General features: G+C 44.6%; 1 protein-coding gene across 2 annotated transcripts in view; it reads left to right on the top strand.

The window, feature by feature from the left end:
• LOXHD1 (lipoxygenase homology PLAT domains 1) overlaps nt 1-22715 on the top strand; it is a 192001-nt gene that overhangs the window by 69893 nt on the left and 99393 nt on the right. For both annotated transcript variants that reach the window (XM_061130885.1, XM_061130884.1), the window contains exons 13-15: nt 15071-15225; nt 16736-16896; nt 21336-21412. In XM_061130885.1, coding sequence (XP_060986868.1) covers nt 15071-15225; nt 16736-16896; nt 21336-21412 — 393 coding nt within the window. The remainder of the gene's footprint in view (nt 1-15070; nt 15226-16735; nt 16897-21335; nt 21413-22715) is intronic.

Raw genomic sequence — 22715 nt, 5'->3', positions numbered from 1 at the left:
AACGGGGGTGTGTGTGCCAATAGGAGTCTGACTCATGAGTTGTAGTCTTGTCCGCTATGCATCATCAGGCTCCCTCGGAATGAGGAATGAGTTTATAAGATCCTATACTCAAGATAGGCTTGTAGGAACCATCTCCAAGACATGAAGCTAAAGCTCTATGAGGATGGGTATGGGTGAGAAGGGGGAGATTTCTGTGTCTTCAGGTTGGCTATGAGACGACGTGAAGAATCCACACTGAACAATATTTCTCCAGACACTCCCTGAAATTAAAGGAAGCATCCTCTTCAAATTATTCATGAGATGCTCTTCAAAAAAGGAAGGCTGGATCTGGGTTCTTGCAGCCATACTTGGCTGCTCCCTTGTGATCCTCTATTTCTATTTGAGGCTAGTAGGAGAGAGCGGAGCTTTTAATCTGGAGTCATCCACAGTCAAAGAGGTAAGCGAGACCATTTTGCCTCTAGGTTGTACCACCAGAATGCTGGCAAATACATGGCATATGTCCTATCCTTTTCCCTTGGCAGACATTACTGAGCAATCACATCATTCTTTCCCATTGAGTCTGAAGCGAGCTTTATGGCCCTCAATATGGCACTGCAAGCAAATATTAGCAGTTGATCAGAATTAGCACTTAAGATAATTAAGTGCAAAATTAATTTGAAAAATCACAGAAAGTTAAGACTATATAGAAAACAACATCACCCATCGTTCCTGAAGTCCTTCTAAGTATTTGGATAATGTCACTTCTCAGGCATTTGCACATCCAGTAGAAGCTCTCTGTCTCTCTATATACATGTAAAGAGGGATCACCCTGTTAGTTCAATTATGCAATGCTTGCAATTAGTACTATTTTCGGGTTCTTCTTCAGTTTTAGTTAAAATATATGACTATGGAATATTTGTGTTCAAAGGTCCTTAGAATAGCTTGATGCAGATAAGGAAACTGAGGCAGTTCTTACCCCGATTATACAGTTAGAGGCAGAGTGGGAGCTAGAACAAGATCTCTTACCTTGTCAGTGACCATACTTGGCCTTTTCACATTCAGTAGTATTTTCTTTGGCAGCAAGGCAGTCATCTCCCTGAAAATATGATAAATAACATGATCCCTGCTCAGCCCCCAATTAGGACTTTATATAAAATGTAGCCCAAGGCAGAAATACACCTACTGTTACCTGGCCTGCCCTCTTTATGTGCCAGAATTGAGCCTGTAGATATGAACAATTGAGGACAGGGTCTTGAGATCTGTTTTCTAAATCCTTCCAACCAGTCCTCATGAGATTAGCTCCTCACTCCCTATTTCTGAAGTTACCTGGTGCTGTCATTCCTGAGACTTTTTGCAAGGTTGCTTCGTGAATTTCACAACTGACTGCTCTAATCAATTCTCTCCGTCTGTTAAGTCATGGGATCTCAAACTTCAGCATTATCACCTAGAGGGCTTCTTGAAACACAGATTGCTGTGCCTCACCCATGGATTTTCTAATTCAGTAGGTCTGGGGTGGGGAGCTCAGGAATTTGTTTATCCAACAAATTGCTAGGGGTCCTGGTGAGGACCCACTGTGCTAAGGCATCAGTCACTTTTCTAGCTGTGCTCCAGCTTCTGAGATTTGGTTGCTGTTGTCTATATGCAACCCTCTCCTCGGGCTTTCTTGGTGACAATTTTGTGTTTGGTTAAATCTTTAAAACCAGTGTGCTGTCATTCTAGTGAGATATTTTTTTCAGAAAGAAAGCTGCCACTTTTACTTAAATGCCCAGGCTGTTCTTTTACCTCCATCTCTTCCTTACCTTGACTAAAGCATGACTCCCCTTCTCCCAAAGCCCAGTTTTCTGTCCTCACAGCTGTGGGGCTAGCGAGAGGGGGCGTTCTCCTGACTCTCTCTGCACTTCCAGCCTCAAAGCTCACACTGCTCATAGGGGGGCCTCTGTCCCAGCTCATCTGCATCTTCTGTTGCCTCTGTTCACGTTCCTCTTTTGCACTGTGTCCCCTGGTCATTCTCTAGATCCCCCACTTCTACCACTGTTCTAGAATAGCAAATTAGTCTGCTTGGGCTGCTGTAACAAAATACCATAGACTGGGATTTTGAAACAATGGAAATTTATTTTCTCATAGTTCTGGAAGCTGAAGTTTAGGATCAAGGTGTTGGAAGGTTGGCTTTCTCCTGAGACCTCTCTCCTTGCCTTGGAATTGACCATCTTCTCACATGAACTTTTCTCTGTTTGTGCTCCTATCTGTGTCCTAGTCTCTTCTTAAAAGGACACCCATCATACTGGATGAAGGTCCACACATATGACTCATTTTATCTTGCTTACCTCTTTAAACATCCAACCTCCAAAATCAATCACATTCTGAGGTCCTGGGGGTTGTGACTTTGTCTTATTGATCCTGTTCATTGTCTCGATGTATCTCACCGTGCACATTGTTCGCTGAACCCAGGATAGGCAAGGCTAGAGCTAAGAGACTGGAGAAGACTCGAGGAACCGTAGGAACTGGAGACATGTTTATTCTCTCCTGGCTGGCATGGCAGCTGTAGCAACAGATACAACATAACCCAATATAACCACACCCAGCCCTTCAGGGCCTTTCCTGGTGAAGCTCATATAGGCCTACCGCATGAAGTAGCCTGTGACCAAGTTGAGTACCTCATGACGCACATTCGCAGTGCTATCAATGGTCTCAGATGTTACAAAGCCTTTGCAAAGTCTTTGTTTACAGAACATGGGGCCAGAGGGCATGAGAGCCTGGCAGGGGGAGGGGAAAAATGAGACAGCCTGACTGGCGCCATCTTGTTTATTCCCCCACAGACTTCAACATATGGATTTGAGGGGGACACAATTCAGCCTGCATCAGATAGTATCTCTCAAAGTGTGGTCAAGGGCCCATTTATATCAAAATTGCCCAGAGTGTTTGTTAAAACGAAGATTCCTGGGCCCAATCTCAGATAATACCGACTAGACTCTCTGAGGACTATGCCTGGTAATCTGTATTTTTATCAAGCACACCAAGTCATTTTTGCACACATCAAAACTTGTTCCACTTCATCAATGTCCAAGTGGAAAATCCATTCATCCACATGCCAGTCCTCGTCCACTTTGCTGCCCTTCACCTCCCTCCCATGCAACTAGCCACTCCTCAGTACCTCACTCAGGCTCATCGCACAAAGCTGCTCCTCTGAGCTCTGACTCAGTCTCCACCTCCAACTCGGGCTCCTGAGCTCCTCAGCTGCTCATGACCTTGATGACACACACACCACACTTGAACTCGAACTCCACCCAGTCCCTTCTTCCCTACATTTCTCCTGCTCTGTCAAGGACTTGGTATGTGGAGGATATGTTTTAGGGACAGGCCTTTAAGAAATTATCCAGTGGGGAGAAGAAGCGATCTTGAAATTGGGCAAGGACCAAGTTGACTACAGAGGAGAACATAAATTCAAGAAATACTTCGCAGGTGGAACCGGCAGGATCTGAATGAATGCTGTGGACACAGTGGGGAGATGAGCTTCCTGCTGAGGAAGCTGGGAGTTGGAAGTAGGGATTTGAAACATTAGAAGAGATCATGGTAGGAGGGGTGGGGAGGAAGAGCGTTTTCATAGGTTACATACAAAAACACACTTGTTTGTTTTTGCCTTCTGCGATACTATTACAAGACAATGGCAATTAAAAAAATTCTCTGATGACTAGTATTGGATTGAAGTGAACTAAGTCGAGACCTGGCACCCTTCACTGGAGCGCTTGCACCTCTAGCAACATGATACAAGGAAGCTACAAGGGACTAAAAATAACTGCACAGATACAGCAGTTGGGGCAATTATGAACCATAGATACAAAAGGGCCACAAACCAACTGCCATTTCTGAATCGCAGGGAGCAAAAGCAGGATGCTGCGTGTGACCCCTGCACACAGCACCACCAAGGCGGTGGGGAGACCACCGAAGCCACTCCTCCAATCAGAGCCATGAATCTGCCACTACCCTCATCCCGCTTAAGGAACCAGTTGCCCTCCTCGAGAGCGAGCAAGGGCACTTGTAAAGCCTTGCCTGAATTTCTTTTCTGGCCTCTCACCAATTTCTATTGATTAAAGAGTCCCAGGACCTGGGTTCGTAACAGAAGAGCTGTTTGTTCTGGCTATAAAGGCATTTTAATGTCGTCTGGGGGTCCTGGGCAGTACTTTGGAGCCCATACCAACTTGAATTTCTTTCCCTCAACGGTTCTTTTCGGCCCACATAAATTTCTCTTGTTCTTGGAACATACCCATGTCCTCATTCACCTCTACAGGAACTCAGATCTCCTCTTCTGGTCTGGATGCTTCTTTGTAACAGTAAACAGAGGTGGTGGCAATGTCTCACTCCCCCAGTTGGTACCCTGATCTTGTGCATGATATGCAGGGTTTCCTGGAAATCCCTTGGGGAGAGCCTTGGGCTCATGTAAGATGAGTAAATACCAATTTAAAACCAATTCTCTAGGTTTGAATCTATGTGCTCCAAGTTTACTTAAAAAACAAGGGCCAGTCAAACAAGAAATTAACACCATGTCTGAGAGCCAGGATGCCACCAGGGGTGATCGCACTGATTAATGCAGACCAGGAAACACGGACAAGACACTCACCAGCCCACAATTTATTTCCACCTTGCCTTTCCCCCAGGAGCTATGTGAGATAGTAAAACTGATGAGATTAGCATTCTCCAGTGCATGCCCAGCAGAAGTGATTTTGTACCACTGATGAGCGGGCAAGAGACCACTGGACTCAAGTGCTGAAAATTGTAGCTTCTTGCTAATCAGGCTGAGCTGTAATTTTAAAATTAAAGTACAAGAGGCTCCAGTACTTACTGTCTGTTTGAAGTCTTTCACTGTTGATAACTCACAGTTAAAATCATCTTTAATTGCCCACAGGCTTCTCGCCAGGAAAGAGCTTGAAACCTTAGTGGCAGGTGGGCTGGGAGGTCCCCCTCCCCTAGAGAGGATTGGGACCCCTGACAATGTCCAGGCAAACAGACCTTTGAGCTCCTGAATAGAGGGGACTGGAATTCCCAGGCACAGGGATTTCTGAATTCCCTTATCAGCTTGCTTCTGGGAAGGGCCTAATATACAACCAGAAAAGGCAAAACGACCTTCATCAAAATTCAGAATGAAGTGAGGCACGCCCCCTCCCCTTTTCTGCTTCCACGTTTCGTTACTTAATCCAGTTACCGCTATTTGTTCCGATCACTGTTAACAACGCCTATCGTTGGGAGCTTAACACAAAAGCATCAGCTTCGTTTATGTGAAGGCTGAAAGTTTAAAACACGTAGCTTCTGTATTTTAGCAGAGTTGATTGGAGAGACAGCAATGGTTGAATGCCAGGTGCTGTCCCCCAAAAAGGCAGTGTTGGAGGCAAGACCTTTCCCCCTCGCTGTCCCCCAAAAAGGCAGTGTTGGAGGCAAGACCTTTCCCCCTCGTTGGCTTCAGTGGCTGCCTCTGCCAGCCCCAGTCAGGCAGGTCTTCGGATAAGCTTCTGTCCTTGACCTTTTCTTCTAACAAGTGCTTTTGCTCAGACACTGTATCTTCAGATTCATATATTTAAAGGTCAAATTTAATTTTCAGATGTCTTCATATTGCCAAGTAAAATTGGTATATGAACGAAAAAAAAATCGTGCGTTGAAATCAACTTACTGGTACGTCATTCCTGATGTATTTTATCTTCATTTTAGATGGACCACGGATGAGTGGTGTTCATTTTAAAAAAACAACAGCTATATTGAGGCATGATACATGTTCATACAAATCATCTATTTAAAGTATTGAGTGGCTTTTAGTATATCGATAGAATCATGCTTCATGACCACTATCAACTTTCAGAACATTTTCATTGCCCCAGAAGGAAACCACATGCCCAACAGAAGTCACACCCCTGCACCTCACTCCTTAGCTCTGTACTTACCCATCTGTTTAAACCAATCATCTATTTTTTGTCCCTAGATCTGCCTGTTCCGGACATTTCATATAAGTGGGATCACTTAATATAAGGCTTTTTGTGCCTGTTTCTTTCACTTTGTGGTTTAGTTACTACATCGTGTCCAACTCTTTGAGACCCCAATGGACTGCAGCACTTCAGACTTCCTTCTCCTTCACTGTCCCCTGGAGTTTGCTCAAATTCATGTCCATTGAGTTGGTGATGCTATCTAACCATCTCATCCTCTGCCGTCCTCTTCTCTTACCTTCAATCTTTGCCAGCATCAGGGTCTTTTCCAATGATTTGTTTCTTCACATCAGGTGGCCAAAGTATTGGAGCTTCAGCTTCAGCATCAGTCCTTCCAACAAATATACAGGCTTGATTTTCTTTGACTGGTTTGATCTCCTTGCAGTCCAAGGAACACTTAAGATTCTTCTCCAGCACCACAACGCAAAAGCATCAGATATTCGGTGCTCAGTCTTCTGTCACTTAGCATAATGTTTTTAACATCAGTTCACCTTGTACCAAGTATCAACATTTCATTTATTTTAATTACTGAATAGTATTTCGTTGTGTAGATAGACTACATTCAATTGTTGATGGACATTTGCATTGTTTCCACTTTTTGGCTATTATGAATAACGTGACTATGAACATTCATGTGCAAGTTTTTGTGTGGACATATGTTTTCAATCCTCTTGGATATATATCCATGAGTCAAACTGCTGCTATGTGGCAATTCTGTTTTGAGAAACTATCATACTGTTTTTCAAAACAGCTGCACTTTTTGCATTTCCATCAGCAATGTATGAGAGTTTTAATTTCTCTACATCCTTGCCAACACTTGTTCTTCTTCTTTAATATTCTTTTTCAGCATTGTTTTTTGGCTATTCTGGGTCCCTTGAAATTCTATATGCATTTTAGAGATGGCTTGTCAATTTCTACAAAGAAGTCAACTAAGACTGATAGAGATTCGTTTTTATCTGTAGGTCAGTTTGAGAAGTATTGCCTTAATGATGCAATTGGAGCTTAATGATGAGACCCCAATGGACTGCAGCGATGTTAAGTTTTAATGATGTTAAGTCTTCCAATTCGAGAACATGGGATGCTTTTCCACTTATTTAAAACATCTTTAATTTCTTTCAACTGTTTTTTAGTTTTCAGAGTGTAAGTTTTACACATTTCCTTCTTTTTTATTGAGGCATAATTGACTCACAAAGTTATATTTAGTTTTTCAGGTATACAACATAATGATTCAATATTGGTATATATTGTGAAATGATCACCACAGTAAGTCTAGTTAACATCCATCACCATATGTTGCTACATAATTTTTTCCTTGTGATGAGAACTTTTAGGATGTACTGTCTTCTTATTGTTTAGTTGCTAAGTCGTGTCTGCCTCTTCGTGACAGCATGGTCTGCAGCACGCCAGGCTTCCCTGTCCTCCACCACCTCCCAGAGTTTGCTCAAGTTCATGTCCATTAAGTCAGTGATGCTATCTAACCTCATCCTCTGCTGCCCTCTTTTCCTTTTGCCTTCTACTGTCTTCAAAATTTTCAAATATGCAGTACAGTATTATTATTATTATTATTTTTGCAGTACAGTATTATTAACCTTAGTTGCTATACTGTACATCTCCATGACTTATTAATTTGTTTTCACTTGATTTCTTAAATTATCTGTTAAGGGACTTCCCTGGTGGTCCAGTGGCTAAGACTCCACACTCCCAATGCAGGGGCCCTGAGTTTGATCCCTAGTCAGGGAATTAGATTCCACATGCCACACATAAGACCCAGCACAGACAAACAAACATTTAAAAAACAATTATCTGTTAAGTATTTAATCTTTTTGGGCTTCCCTGGTGGTTCAGCTGGTAAAGAATCCACCTGCAATGCGGGAAAGCTGGGTTCAATCCCTGGGTTGGGAAGATACCCTGGAGAAGAGAACAGCTCCCCACTCCAATATTCTGACTTGGAGAATTCCATGGACTGCAGAGTCCATGGGGCTGCAAAGAGTTGGACACGACTGAGCAACTTTCACTTTCATTTATTCTTTTAGAATGGAAATGTTTTATTAATTTTATTTTCAGATTATTCATTGCAAGGTAATAGAAACACAGTTGATTTTGCTATCTTGATCTTGTACGCCATGACTTGGCTGAACTCATTTATTGGTTCTGATCATTTTTAGTAGATTCTTTGTGATTTTCATTATACAATGTCATGTTGTCCATGAACAGAGATGGTTTTACTTCTTCCCAACCTGCCTGTTCCCAAAGACACACGTACCCCAGTGTTCACTGAAGCACTATTTACAATAGTGAGGACATGAAAGCAACCTAAATGTCCATAGTCAGATGAATGGATAAAGAAGACGTGGTTCATATATACTATGGAATATTATTCAGCCATAAAAAGGGACAGAATTGGGTCGCTTGTAGTGATGTGCATGAACCTAGAGTCTGTCATTCAGAGTGTCGGTCTCTTTCTGAGCCATCCTTTTATTCTCAGCCCATTTGTGTCTTTGAATCTAAAGTGTGTCTCGTCCACATGTCAGATAGTAAAATCCATTAGTCATTCTGTCAATCTCTGTGTAATAAGGAGCATGAATTATTTTTGATGTTTGACTTCTGACAGCTTTCCAGCTACATCAGTCTCTCTCATTTTCTGCCTGATACCTGGGCAATTTGGTGAGAAAGCCTGGATGCTCCCTTCCTTCACACTGGTGGAAAGTTCAAGCCATACAAGGACCCATGTGAAGAAATTCCCACCCCCTAACCACCATACCCCAAGCCAGTCATCCCTCCCTGCTATCTCAAGCCATTTTTGGATGTGCTTGAGGTTTATCATGCTCTCCCCAGAACTCCTCATTATATGAAAAATCATCTTATGTTCACTCTTGGTACATATGTGGCATCATTAACCTAGATTTCTGATCAAATGTGGAGTAGGGGGATCCATACTATCTCTGTCAGATTATCATCACATTTTGCCTTTGGATTAAAATATTTAGTCCATTTACACTTAAGGTAATTACTAATAAGGCAGGATTTAAGTTTGTCATTTTGCTATTTGCTTTTTATATATCATAAGTTTTTTTTGTTGTCCCTTTACTATTCTTTCTTTTGTATTAGTTTCTAAAATATCATTTTAGTTCCCTTGTTTCTTTTTATTTATATAAATTATTTTCTTATTGGAAAGAATTATACTTGGGGAATTATACCAGGGAATTACAATTAACATCTTAACTTACAACATTCTAGTTCAGATTAATACCAACTTATTTTCAATAATATACAAAAGCTCTGCTCTGGTGTAGGTTTGTTTCTTTCTCCTCCTTCATGCTATATTGCCATACAAATTAAATTTTCATACATTATAAACCCACCAATGCAATTTTTTATATATATTGCTTTATGCAGTTGTCTTTTATATAAAATATGAGAAGAAAAGGGTACAAACAAAAACTAAAATATACTGTCTATAAATATACCTCTATCATTGCTTTTCCTCATTCTCTTTATGTCTGAGTGAGTTCAAGTTACTGTCTAGTGTCCAATATGAAGGACTCCTTTTTTAAAATTTTTTCATTTATTTTTATCAGTTGGAGGCTAATTACTTTACAATATTGTAGTGGGTTTTGTCATACATTGACATGAATCAGCCATGGAGTTACATGTATTCCCCATCCTGATCCCCCCTCCCACCTCCCTCTCCACTCGATCCCTCTGGGTCTTCCCAGTGCACCAGGCCCAAGCACTTGTCTCATGCATCCCACCTGGGCTGGTGATCTGTTTCACTATAGATAATATACATGCTGTTCTCTCGAAACATCCCACCCTCGCCTTCTCCCACAGAGTCCAAAAGTCTGTTCTGTACATCTGTGTCTCTTTTTCTGCTTTGCATATAGGGTTATCCTTACCATCTTTCTAAATTCCATACATATGTGTTAGTATGCTGTAATGGTCTTTATCTTTCTGGCTTACTTCACTCTGTATAATGGGCTCCAGTTTCATCCATCTCATTAGAACTGATTCAAATGAATTCTTTTTAACGGCTGAGTAATATTCCATGGTGTATATACAGCTTCCTTATCCATTCGTCTGCTGATGGGCATCTAGGTTGCTTCCATGTCCTGGCTGTTATAAACAGTGCTGCGATGAACACTGGGGTGCATGTGTCTCTTTCAGATCTGGTTTCCTCAGTGTGTATGCCCAGAAGTGGTATTGCTGGGTGAAGGACTCCTTTTGGCAGTTCTTTTAGAGCAGGTCTGCTAGTGATGAATCTTTTTAGTTTTTGTTTATATGAGAATGCCTTAATAGCCCCTTCATTTAAAAAGAAATGGACTTTTTAGAGCAGTCTTAGATTCAAAGCAAAATCCCTCTGCTTCACTGGCTGCTGCTTCTCATCTGAGTTTCTAGCTTCTGGGCTTGACCTCTAAAATGGGCATCCCTCTACGTCCTCATCTGCATCCTCTCCACAGAGGACCTCATCTGGCACTGTGACTTTCAGTGGAATCTACATGTCTATGATGAAAAAAGTCATGTCAACAGTCCTGACCCTCCACACATATTCAACTGCCATCTTGACCTCTCTTTATGATTGTCAAATGCAGCAGTCCCCATCCATTTTGGGAGCAGGGACTGATTTCAAGGAAGACAGTTTTTCCTTGGACTGGGGTGGAGATGGTTTGGGGATTATTTAAGCATATGGGTACATAGTACATTTACTGTGCACTTTATTTCTATTATTATCACATTGTGATATATAATGAGATAATTATACAACTCACTACAATGCAGAATCAGTGAGCCTTAAACTTGTTTTTCTACAGCTAGTTGGTCCCATCTGGGGGTAATGGGAGAAAGTGACACCCAAAGTGTGTTGGCGATGTCCAGTCTACTCTGTAATTTTAATTTTGATTGCTGTCACTGCAGAAAACCCTGCTTCACAAAGATAGGATGTTGGAAATGGAAGCAGGCTTTTCAGTGCTTTTTTGGCAATCTCATGATATTCCACCTTGACTTTAATCCAGAATGTATGGAGATTTGAAGTTGTCCCAAGCACACTTTTAAGGCCACTGTCATTTGTGATCTCAAGTAGTTGATCCTCTTGTAGCACAGACAAAGTCAACTCACCTGGCTTATTCACAAATGGTTTACGGATCAGTTCCTTCCCAGTTTGTGAGTCTTTTGTGGTTGGAAAGTGATGCTCCAAGTCTTTTGAAAGCTGAGATAGGTGATCATGCACAAGCTAGGAGAAAGAAGGTGCTGGCTCAGTCTCTTTCAAAATCTCTGCTGATGTTTGAAACATGTCAAAAATCCCAATGTTCACTCATCAGCAGCATAATTCCCATTTGGCTTTGAATGCAGCCACTTTATCTGCTGACTTAGAAACAGTGTCATTTTCCCATGTGACAGACTGAGTTTGTTGAGCAGGTTGAATATGTCACGCAGTAAGCAAGTTTTGCAACCAATTCTGTGTCACTAAAATATGCTGGCCGGTAGTGACTGTTTTCCTAAAAGAAGTCTCTGGAGTGGCCCTTGTAACCAAAGCCCTCTGGTCCGTGATCTTCCTTTAGAAAGCCACCTCATTTCTGTGTATAAGAGAAGGCATGTGATCTCTGTGTCCATCTCCTCATAGAGCTGCGTAAACAGACATGAATTAAGGTCACGTGCTTTAATGTGGTTGATAATTTTAATCACAACCTGCAAAACATTGTTAAGTTCAGGTGACACTTTTCAGCTAACTGGCATTTCTCTATGGATGACACAGTGTGTAGGTTTACAGTCAGAAGCAACCTCTTTTACCTGAGTAGTGAAACCAGAAAGCTGTCCAGTCACGGCAGCTGCTCCATCCATGCATTTACTGACACAGAATGACCAGTTCAGTTTTCCTGATATGTAGTCATTCAAAGACTTGAGCTCTGGTGTTGTTTGGCAACAAAAGGGCACATAACATACCCTCATGCACATCCTCCTGAAAAATATATCATGCAAAAACAAGCATTGTTGCCTTGTTGTCATCATCGGTAGACTCATCAACCTGAATTCCGTATCATGGTGACTCTTTAATCCTAACAGTTGCACTTCAATGTCCCCTGCTATTTCATCCTCATCTAGTTAAGGTGCTGGCCACAGGAGGAACGTGTGCCACCTTTTGAGCTGCAGTCTCTCCTTATAGCTCACAGCAGTGTCCTGAGTAACAGGCAGGATCAGCTCGTCACCAATATTAAAGGGCTTCTAGCTCCAGCAATGCGATAGGTGCTAAGAATGATGCTGTCAGTGCAGACATGTTTGATAAAGTGGTGGCCTTCAATAATTGCTTCTGTTCTTCGTGTTCACTTTTTTTTTCTTCTGAAAAACTCCAAGGGCTTATCTTTTAATGCAGGGTGCTTGATATCCATGAGTTGAAGAAGTTCAGAAGGTTTCATGGCTTGTTGGATAGCTGGTCGCCACATATTTTACCAAACGGGCTTGGAGAATGTGAATCACCTGTTGAAATGAATGTGCAGTTTAAGTAGGACTCTTGGTATTTTCTTTGAAGTGCAGCCTACTTTTTGTGAAATGAAGTGAAAGTTGCTCAGTCGTGTCTGACTCTGCAACCCCACAGACTATAGCCTGCCAGGCTCCTTTGTCCTTGGGGATTCTCCAGCAAGAATACTGGAGTGGGTAGCTGTTCCCTCCTCCAGGGGATCTTTCTAACCCAAGGGTCGAACCCAGGTCTCCCGCATCTCAGGCAGATTCTTTACCAGTTGAACCACCAGGCAGCCTTCGAGTCTTCTGCTGTCTCATCACTGGGTCTTCACCCATTTCCAAAGAAACTCTCCAGTGATGTTTATTTTTTACTCATTTTGGCTAGGATTAGCTTGTGGGCTTGCCGAAACTGTGACTGAGAAAAGCGTGCAGGGTGAGAAAGAGGCATGGATGGAAGTGGTAAATAAAATAATGGGTGGGCCATGCATGGACTAAAGTAAGTGTTGGATTCTGACTTAAAGCCTGCCACCAGATGCAGCTTGTTACTTTCCACTCACTGATAGGGTTTAGATATGAGTCTGCGAGCAATTGATTTTTTACGGTCTCTGTTCAGTTAACCTCTCTGCTAATGTTCATCTGATTTGCAGCCTCTCCGAAGCACTAGCTTCACTGCCTCAGTTCCACCTCAGATCATCAGGCATTAGATTTTCATAAGGAGTGCACAACCTAGATCCCTCGCATGCTCAGTTCACAGTAGGGTTTGCACTCCTACGAGACTCTAATGCCATCTCTTATCTAACAGGAGACAGAATTCAGGTGGCAATGCAAAGCAAGGGTGAGTGGCTGTAAATACAGATGAAGTTTCGCTTGCTCACCTACCACTCACCTCCTGCTGTGTGGCCCAGTTTCTAACAGGGTACAGACAGGTACCAGTCTTTGGCCTAGGGACTGAGGACCCCTGATCTAATAGGCATCTCAGATTTATAATGAACAAACAGAACTATTGAATTTTTACCTCCAAACTTATCCTTCTTCCCAAATGTTCCTACTTTTTGGCAATGCTATTCACCTAGTTGCCCAAGCCAAAAACCCAGGAATCATCCCTGGTTTCTCTTTCCCTTAATTACCTATCTAATCTATCACTGAGTCTGTTATTTCTACCTCAAAAATGTATCTCTAATCTACCAATTTCTCCCCATCTCCACTGCACCCCCAGTCCTAGGTACCCTCTCTGTTTTCTAGACTACCGTAATTATTCCACTAACTGTCCTCTCTGATTCTCTCCTTCATCCCCTACAACTGGCTCTCCACTTAGCAACCAGCTGCTCTTTAAAACATAGATCAGGCCAAGTTACTTCCTTGCTTAAACCCTATAATGGCTTTCTGTAGTACTAAAAACAATAAGCAAAGGAAGCCACATGCCTTACCTTGACCTGTCACTCATCACGGGCCCCTTTCTGGCCCCTGTTCACTTCTGGACCTCACATCATCCCCTCCCGCTTCCTTCACTCCAGCCACACCAGCCTTATTCTCTCTGCTCCTGGAACATAGCTGCTCATCCCCACTTTATAGTCTCTGTACCCACACTGGGGCCTCAGTTAGCAGCACCCTCTTCTTTCACAGCACCAGTGGCTGGCTCCTATCACTAATATCTTAGTCCAAGCCTTGCCTCCTCACAGCAAGCTTTTCTGCATCTCTAAATCATTTTCACCCCTCACTGCTCTTCTCTTCACTTCTAGAACACTCTGTGGCATCACTTCAAGGTATTATCTTTGTTGTAGATATAACTCAGAAATTTCCCTGTTCTCAATTTATGATTTTACTGTCCATCTCTCCTCCCCAGTTTTCCATTCTCAACTCTAATGCAAGTGCCACAGAGCAAGAGTTTGTCTGTCTTGCTCATTACACCTGTCATAATGCCTCCCACCTACTAGGCTTAGGTTAACAGATAGGGGGCAAATGAATTAATGAATTTCACTTTGAAGCTTATTTTAAGTGGAAGCAAGGCTGTGATGTGCAGGATGTGGGCTGCTCCCCACAGTATATTTTCAATGCGGGAAGAAGCTTCTGCTCTTTCCTGAGCGGCTGCACTTTGTGGCTTTCTTTCTGCTTCTCTTCCTGGCATGTCCTTAGCACTGGGGAGTTCTGAAGAGAAGAGGAGGCTCAGTTCTTGTTCAAAAGAAAAGCTATCTTACTTTTCTTAGGAAGACAGGGCACATATGAATTGGAGAACAACCTAAGGCAAAATAAAGTCTAGTGGGCTGGAATGGAATCAAGTGCCAAAATGTTTGAATTAGACCCATGGTCCCCAAACACTGCCAGCTTCACCAGAGTCCCCTGGGGGAGCTTGTGAACAATGCAGTTTTAGGGGTCCAGCTCAAGAACTAAGATTTGAGAAGTCTGAGGCAGGGCCCAGAAATTGGAATTCTTATAAACATTTCCCATGGGGTTCTGATGATTAGCCAGGAGCTGGAACCTCTGAACTGTCTGGGACAGAGATTCGCAGCTGAGCTGGCCCTTCATTGTCCTGAGGCAGCCGAGGGAAGGAGCAAGGTCAGCCCTGGATGAGAGCTGGATGGAGGAGGGGAAAGCAGTGCTTAAGAGTGGGGAGCAGCAGGGCCAGCGCTGGGAGCAGGGGGCTGGCAGTCCATGGTCTCCCCGTCTCTACCTGCCAGTGGCCCGGTACCGCGTGACTGTGTGCACTGGGGAACTCGAAGGTGCGGGAACGGATGCCAACGTCTACCTCTGCCTTTACGGTGACGTGGGGGACACAGGGGAGCGGCTGCTCTACAACTGCCGGAATAACACCGACCTGTTTGAGAAGGGCAATGTAAGTTGCAGCGATGCGAAGCCCCCTCCCGGCCCCACCCATTCTTCCTTGGTCTTCCCCGCTCCGGGTAGAGCTGCCCGCTGGTACTGGGGCCTCGGCCATCAGAGGGGCTGGCTCTGGGGGCGGGAACTGGGAACTACATGCCTGCCACCCACCAGGCTTCTAGGACTGGGAGCTGGAGAGCTACCCTAAAGGGATCACAATCCTCTTCCCACCCCTGAGCTTTGAGAAGAGGGCAGAGCAGGAGGACTTCGGGGCGGGCAGGCTGGGCACCTTACGGTGACCTGGAGATCCCAGGCCTACAGGAAGCTGGGGCATCTGAGGGCCCGCTAGAGAACACTGCCTGCTCCACTAGGCGTGACCACTGGAGGCACCTTGTTGATTTCCTTTTTAAGAGAAAAACCAAGAAAGATACTAAACGTGGAAGTGGGAGAACTAGGTTCTCCTGTCAGCCACATGACCATGTGCTGGGCATTTCCTTTGGTTTCCCCAGCCATCAGCTGGGTTTACTGGGGAGGCTGTGTGAAACAGTTGGGAAAGAGTCAGGCAGACTGGGGCCAGTCCCTCCATTCCCGGAGCCTCTAAAGGGTGAAGGGTGCCTACCTGTGGCCGGCTGTTGGGAGGATGTCGGGTGCACTGCCCTAGCCGATCTGGCCTGCAGCGCAGCATGTGTGTGTGCTAAGTCGCTTCAGTCGTGTCTGACTCGTTGCGACCCTACAGACTGTAGCCCGCCAGGCTCCTCTGTCCTTGGGATTCTCCAGGCAAGAATACTCGAGTGGGTTGCCATGCCCTCCTCTGTAAAGAGCTGTGTGGCTGCAAAACTGTGAGGCCAAGGTTGGTCATCAGATGCAGACTTGATAAGCCTTGGTCCTCTCTTTCCTCTGCCATCCCTTCCTCGGAGAGGGCAGGGCAAGCCCCAGAATGTGAGTGGAGGTCTCCTTCCATCCTTTCTCATTCTTTTCTTGCTACATCTTCTGACTCCTGCCATGAATCCCACCCTCGAGTTCCTGTCCTCAGGGTATGCTCCTATAGACTTGGCGACTTTGTAGCCCCTGCTGCGTTGGAGAGAAAAAACTGAAGTTAACAAGACCACTGGTTCCCCCCAATCATTCCCTTTCTCAAAAGGGCCCAGTGTCTTTCTGCAGCAAAGCGCTAGAGGAGATTAGCCAAGGAATGAATTCACAGTGAATGGTTAGTCACTGATGACAGCTTGATGTGTTAATCCTCCTGGGGGATTTGCCTTTTCAAAGGAGATGACAGGGAATGGCTATTACTTAGCCAAGAAATGCAGATCTCAGTTGTTGAGAACTTGACATCAAATGATGCTTCAGTGGGAGAAATTGGGGTGGAGTGCAACCTGTTCTTTATGGGTAGCTCCTGGCCCACCAGGGAAAGACCAATAGCCCAACCCATCATCTATGGCTTGTAGTATTTCTGGGCCTGTATCTTCCCTTGAGGTTTGGGTCCCAGGGGAGCCACCGTCCATCTGGCCCTGCTGTCTCCCCTGTAGGCTGATGAGTTCACCATCGAGTCTGTCACCATGCGGAAGGTGAGGCGGGTGAGGATCAGACACGACGGCAAAGGCAGCGGCAGCGGCTGGTTCCTGGAGCGGGTGCTGGTGAGAGAGGAGGGGCAGCCGGAGAGCGACAACGTGGAGTTCCCGTGTCTCAGGTACACCAGACCCGCCAGCTTTGCTCTTCCCCAGCTCAGGTTACAGGCCTTGGATCCTCTGTCTCGCTGAGGTGTGGAGTTATGGCATCTGTTGTCAGAACTTCTCTGCCAGGATCAGGGAGTGGTGAACGTCTTAGCTATGGTAGATGTGTGTGTTTATGGGTGAGTGTGTATATGTGTGTACATGTGTGTGCATAGTTGCACACTTTTGTGGGCCCGGGGAAAGAGTAATAAAAGCTCCAGCAGACTGGCTTATCTATTTCACAACATCTCATGCTGAAACTGGGCTGAAGTGTCTGAAGCTGAAAGAAAGCGGCTATATTTGGAAATACGTGTTAATATCCTGCAAGCATTTAGGTGGAAACTGAAATGACAAGTCACAGTTTCCTGTGCTGCTGGGGAGGGCCTGGGGATGGAGAAGTGGTGGAGGGCAAGAAGGGAGAGAGATGGGGCTTTGCGATGGCTTGAGGATGGCTGAGGATGGTGGTCCATCCTCCCGGTTCGTCCCCATGAGCGCTCGGCCAGGGCTGCCCCGCAGCGGTCTCCAGGTCTGTGGGAAATGCCACAGTGACCTCAGCAGGACAATCAGAGGTTGACTGAGGGGCTCTGACCAGCACTGCTCACTCCCCCAAGTTTCTCCCTTCCTGTCATCAAAGCCAAGAGTTTGTATCTTCATGTCTTAGATTCACAGTGTGAAAGCTCATGGGAAGCATAACAACTTAGTGGTCAGCTAATTTTTTCTTAATTGAAGTATAGTTGATTTAAAATAGTGTGTTAATTTCAGGTGGAGAGCAGTGATTCAGTTATATTCTTTCAGATTATTTTCCATTATAGGTTATCAAATATAGTTCCTTGTGTTATACAGTAGATTCTTGTTGCTTATCTATTTTACATGTTGTAGTTGATGCTAGCTAACAGCCAACTGATAGCAAGGTCCTAGAGATCATGTGCTTGGGGAGGCAGGGCTTGAGAGAGGGATGGGAGAGGCCACAGGGTCACCCGCATTGACCCGGGAGAGGGGGCAGTGTATTGATAGAGCGGATCATGGTTTAGGGAAGCCTGAGCTCCATGTCAGGAGAGCTGGGGAGAAGGCAGTGCCTTGGCTTCATTTGAGGTTATCTGAGGTTATTGATATTTCTCCCTGCAATCTTGATTGCAGCGTGTGCTTCCTCCAGCCCAGTATTTCTCATGATGTACTCTGCATATAAGTTAAATAAGCAGGGTGATAATATACAGTCTTGATGTACTCCTTTACCTATTTGGAACCAGTCTGTTGTTCCATGTCCAGTTCTAACTGTTGCTTCCTGACCTGCATACAGGTTTCTCAAGAGGCAGGTCAGGTGGTCTGGTATTCCCATCTGTTTCAGAATTTTCCACAGTTTATTGTGATCCACACAGCCAAAGGCTTTGGCATAATCAATAAACAGAAGTAGATGTTTTTCTGGAACTCTCTTGATTTTTCAATGATCCAGCGGATATTGGCAATTTGATCTCTGGCTCCTCTGCCTTTTCTAAAACCAGCTTGAACATCTGGAAGTTCACGGTTCACGTTTTGCTGAAGCCTGGCTTGGAGAATTTTAAGCATTACTTTACTAGCGTGTGAGATGAATGCAATTGTGCAGTAGTTTGAGCATTCTTTGGGACTGGAATTCATTCCAATCTGGAAAACTGGAAAACTGACCTTTTCCAGTTCTGTGGCCACTGCTGAGTTTTCCAAATTTGCTGACATATAGAGTACAGCACTTTCACAGCATCATCTTTCAGGATTTGAAATAGCTCAACTGGAATTCCATCATCTCTACTAGCTTTGTTCATAGTGATGCTTCCTAAGGCCCACTTGACTTCACATTCCAGGATGTCTGGCTCTAGATGAGTGATCACACCATTATGATTATCTGGGTGGTGAAGATCTTTTTTGTACAGTTCTTCTGTGTATTCTTGCCACCTCTTCTTAATATCTTCTGCTACTGTTAGGTCCCTACCATTTCTGTCCTTTATTATGCCCATCTTTGCATGAAATGAAATATCAATAACCTCAGATATGCAGATGACACCACCCTTATGGCAGAAAGTGAAGAAGAACCAAAGAGCCTCTTGATGAAAGTAAAAGAGGAGAGTGAAAAAGTTGGCTTAAAGCTCAACATTCAGAAAACTAAGATCATGGCATCCAGTACCATCATTTCACGGCAAATAGATGGGGTAACAGTGGAAACAGTGGCTGACTTTTTTCTGGGCTCCAAAATCACTGCAGATGATGATTGCAGCCATGAAATTAAAAGATGCTTACTCCTTGAAAGGAAAGTTATGACCAACCTAGATAGCATATTAAAAAGCAGAGACATTACTTTGCCAACAAAGGTCCATCTAGTCAAGGCTATAGTTTTTCCAGTGGTCATGTATGGATGTGAGAGTCAGACTCTAAAGAAAGCTGAGTACTGAAGAATTGATGCTTTTGAACTATGGTGTTGGAGAAGACTCTTGAGAGTCCCTTGCATTGCAAGGAGATCCAACCAGTCCATCTTAAAGGAGATCAGTCCTGGAGATCAGTTCATTGGAAGGACTGATGTTGAAGCTGAAGCTCCAATACTTTGGCCACCTGATGCAAAGAGCTGACTCATTTGAAAAGACCTTGATGCTGGGAAAGATTGAGGGCAGGAGGAGAAGGGGTGGCATCACCGACTCGATGGACATGGGTTTGGGTGAACTTCAGGAGTTGGTGATGGACAAGGAGGCCCGGCGTGCTGCAGTTAATGGGGTTGCAAAGAGTTGGACACGACTGAGAGACTGAACTGAACTGAACTGGCTTCCTTTGATAGGTTCTGTGGCCAGGAGTTACCTCCCTCTTGGGAGTATAATAGGAATGACTGCAAAGATAAGCACCAAGACACAGACATATGGGGTGACACCCTGGACAAGAAGCAAGTATCTTGGTTTCCCTGTTGCCCTGGAGAACACTGAGAGTGTCTCTTCTGTTGCCATCAGCCCAATATCACAGACCATCTTGAGTACTGGGGCCTGGATCACTCCTACTTGCACAACTGTATGATTTCTCAGGCTGGGTCTCTGTGCTCAGTGGAAACAGTGCTTTTCAGGCAAATTGGTCCAGTATCTTTCTTGCTGGCATCTACTGTGGCCCACTCCAATGTACTGATGAGTCATAGCCATCAAGCCCCCTCCCTTCAGGGTGCAGACCCAGCTTCTCCTTGTTGGCAAATCTCATTCATCCTTGAGAAGTCAGATCAGAGTCTCTTCACATGAGCCTTTCTCATTTCTCTAAACTTCTGTTGCACTTGATTTGGTCCAACATTCGTCCTTGTCTTGGTCTCCATCCAGTACCTTGGCCAGTCTGTCCTGCCTTCTTCTTTTCTTTTAAATTAATTTTTATTGGGGTGTAGTTGCTTTACAATGGTGTGTTAGTTTCTACTGTACAGCAAAGTGAAATATATATATATGTATCTCCCCATTGTTTGTGTTTCCTTCTCATTAAGGTCACCATGGAGACTGAGTTGAGTTCCCTGAGCTAGACAGTAGGTTCTCACTAGTTATCTATTTAACACATGATGTCAATAGTGTACATATGTCAATCCCAATCATTAAGTCACTCAAGCCTTTTTGGACTCTTCCAAATGCCTAGCCTTGGACTAGGTGTGATGGAGACACTGTCCTCAAAAATTTCATTGTCTAGTGGGTGATGTAGTCACAAAGAGTCAGACACGACTTAGTGACTGAACAACAAGTAGGTAATACCAACTTATAGATAGACGACTATAAAAATAAGCTAGTTAAGTGATGCCTAAGAAAGAGTTATTTATCCAATAGAATTAGTACTTATTCTATGTCCTGTCTCCTTAACTAGACTGCAGGTTCTCTAGGGCCTGGGCTATCTCTTATTCATCATAGTATATCTTTTCTGCTTCCCCGCCCCCACCCCCCCCAACACCACAGAACGCCCTCAGCACAGTGCCATGCACATGGTGACCTTTTAGAAAAAGAGGTAGGGGTTTTTTTTTTATGATAATGACACAGGTGTTCACGGCTTTTAGGACAGACTCTTTACCATGATAACTGAGGTCACATCAAGTGACCCTGCCCCTTCTCCAGCCTCATCTGCCAACCCTGCAACATTTGCTCGCTCCATTCCATTCCACACTTGCCTTCGGTCTGCTTCTGGAGGCTCTGTTCTGTCCCAGCATAATGTTCACTCCGAATGCACCTCCCTCCTCTCCTGGTTAACTCCTCATCATCCTCCCAGTCTTACCCAGTTATCACCTCCGCAGGGCAGCCCTCCCTCCCAGTCTGGGTTGAGATCCTTTCTTCTGAGCTCTGGTAGAACCATTTTCTTTTGCTGAGTTCAGAGCTCCGGCCTCCCGGTGAATTGTGTGATGGTTGGTTGTCAGGCTGCCCAACTCAGGGAGCTAACGGCCCTCGTTTGCCCACAGGTGGCTGGACAAGGATAAGGATGATGGGCAGTTGGTCCGGGAGTTGCTGCCCAGCGACAGCAACGCGACATTGAAGAGTGAGTGGTTCAGAGGACAGGTGGTGGGTTGGCCTGGGTGGGACTTCCCTGGCTACCTAGAAACCAGCCCTTGGAGAAAGCACACACCCTTCACTTCTCTCCATGAAGGCAGCACTGCAGAGGGTGAGGAGGAAGAGGCTCTGAGAGAGGATCTGGAACCCTCTGTCTGAGCTGTGCACAGCCTCTTTACGGGCCTGGATGTGGGGCCCTGGACGCCTGTGAACTTCTGTCAAGAGTAACAAGGGTAGTAACACTGGCTAATGCTGCCCGGCCCCGGGGTGGGTACCTGTCATTCAGGACCTGGAGAGGATAAACACGTTTGGCAGGGGCTGTACAATGAGGACCCTGTTTTTCAATGCTGAGAATTATCCTAGAGGTCTTATAATTTTCCTTACTGTTATTATTTCTTCAAGAACCTTGACTTGTTCATGAGTCTTAGACAAAATTTAAAAGAAATATATCCAGAATCCTCAATAATACCAACACCTGGTTTCTTTTCCAAGGCTTCATAAATCTGTTAATCTCCCAGTCGTGTCTGACTCTTTGAGACCCCATGGGCTGTAGCCCACCATGCCACTCTGTCCAAGAGTACTGGAATGGGTTGCCATTTCCTTCCCTAAGGGATCTTCCCAACCCAGGGATCGAAGCTGAGTCTCCCTCATTGCAGGCAGATTCTTTACCGTCTGAGCCACCAGGAAAGCCCCTAAGACCTCATATTTATCACTTATTATCTGCAATTTGCTATCTGACCTCAGGAAGATACTTAGCTCCACCATATCTGCATCCTCACCTGAAAAATGGGCATAATGACATCAGCTTCGCCGACCTTCCAAAATCATTTCTGGGCTCACATGAATAATAAGACCTCATACTTATCACTTTTTATCTCATGTGAACCCAGCAAGAACCCTGGACATCAGCAGAGCTAATCTTGTTATGCCAGTTTGTCAGGGGGGACCCACATCTGGTGGAGCTAAATATCTTCCTGAAGTCAGATAGCAAATTGCAAAATTGGAATTCTGCATTCTGAGAACACTGAATTACAGAATTTAAGAGCTGGAGCAGTTCTTAAGAGTTGAAAAAATGCCTCCATTGGACACAAGTCTCATGCTTGTGGCAAGGGGTGCCCCTAGGATAGCCAGGTCTGCAGTCAGCCATGGAGCTGGGCCCAGCGCCCAGGCGTCTCCATCTTCCTGCCCATCCTTCCCACTCCAGCAAGCCCTGCTGTTCCATAGGGATGGGGTTCTTCAGGCTCCCTCTTCTCCAAGTCAGAGCCTTTGAAAGGATTTAGATGAAAATGGCA

This window comes from Dama dama, chromosome 27 (assembly GCF_033118175.1).
Source record: "Dama dama isolate Ldn47 chromosome 27, ASM3311817v1, whole genome shotgun sequence".
Classification (NCBI taxonomy): domain Eukaryota; kingdom Metazoa; phylum Chordata; class Mammalia; order Artiodactyla; family Cervidae; genus Dama; species Dama dama.
Note: the sequence above shows the minus strand (reverse complement) of the source record. Positions and strands in the feature narration are given on the sequence as shown.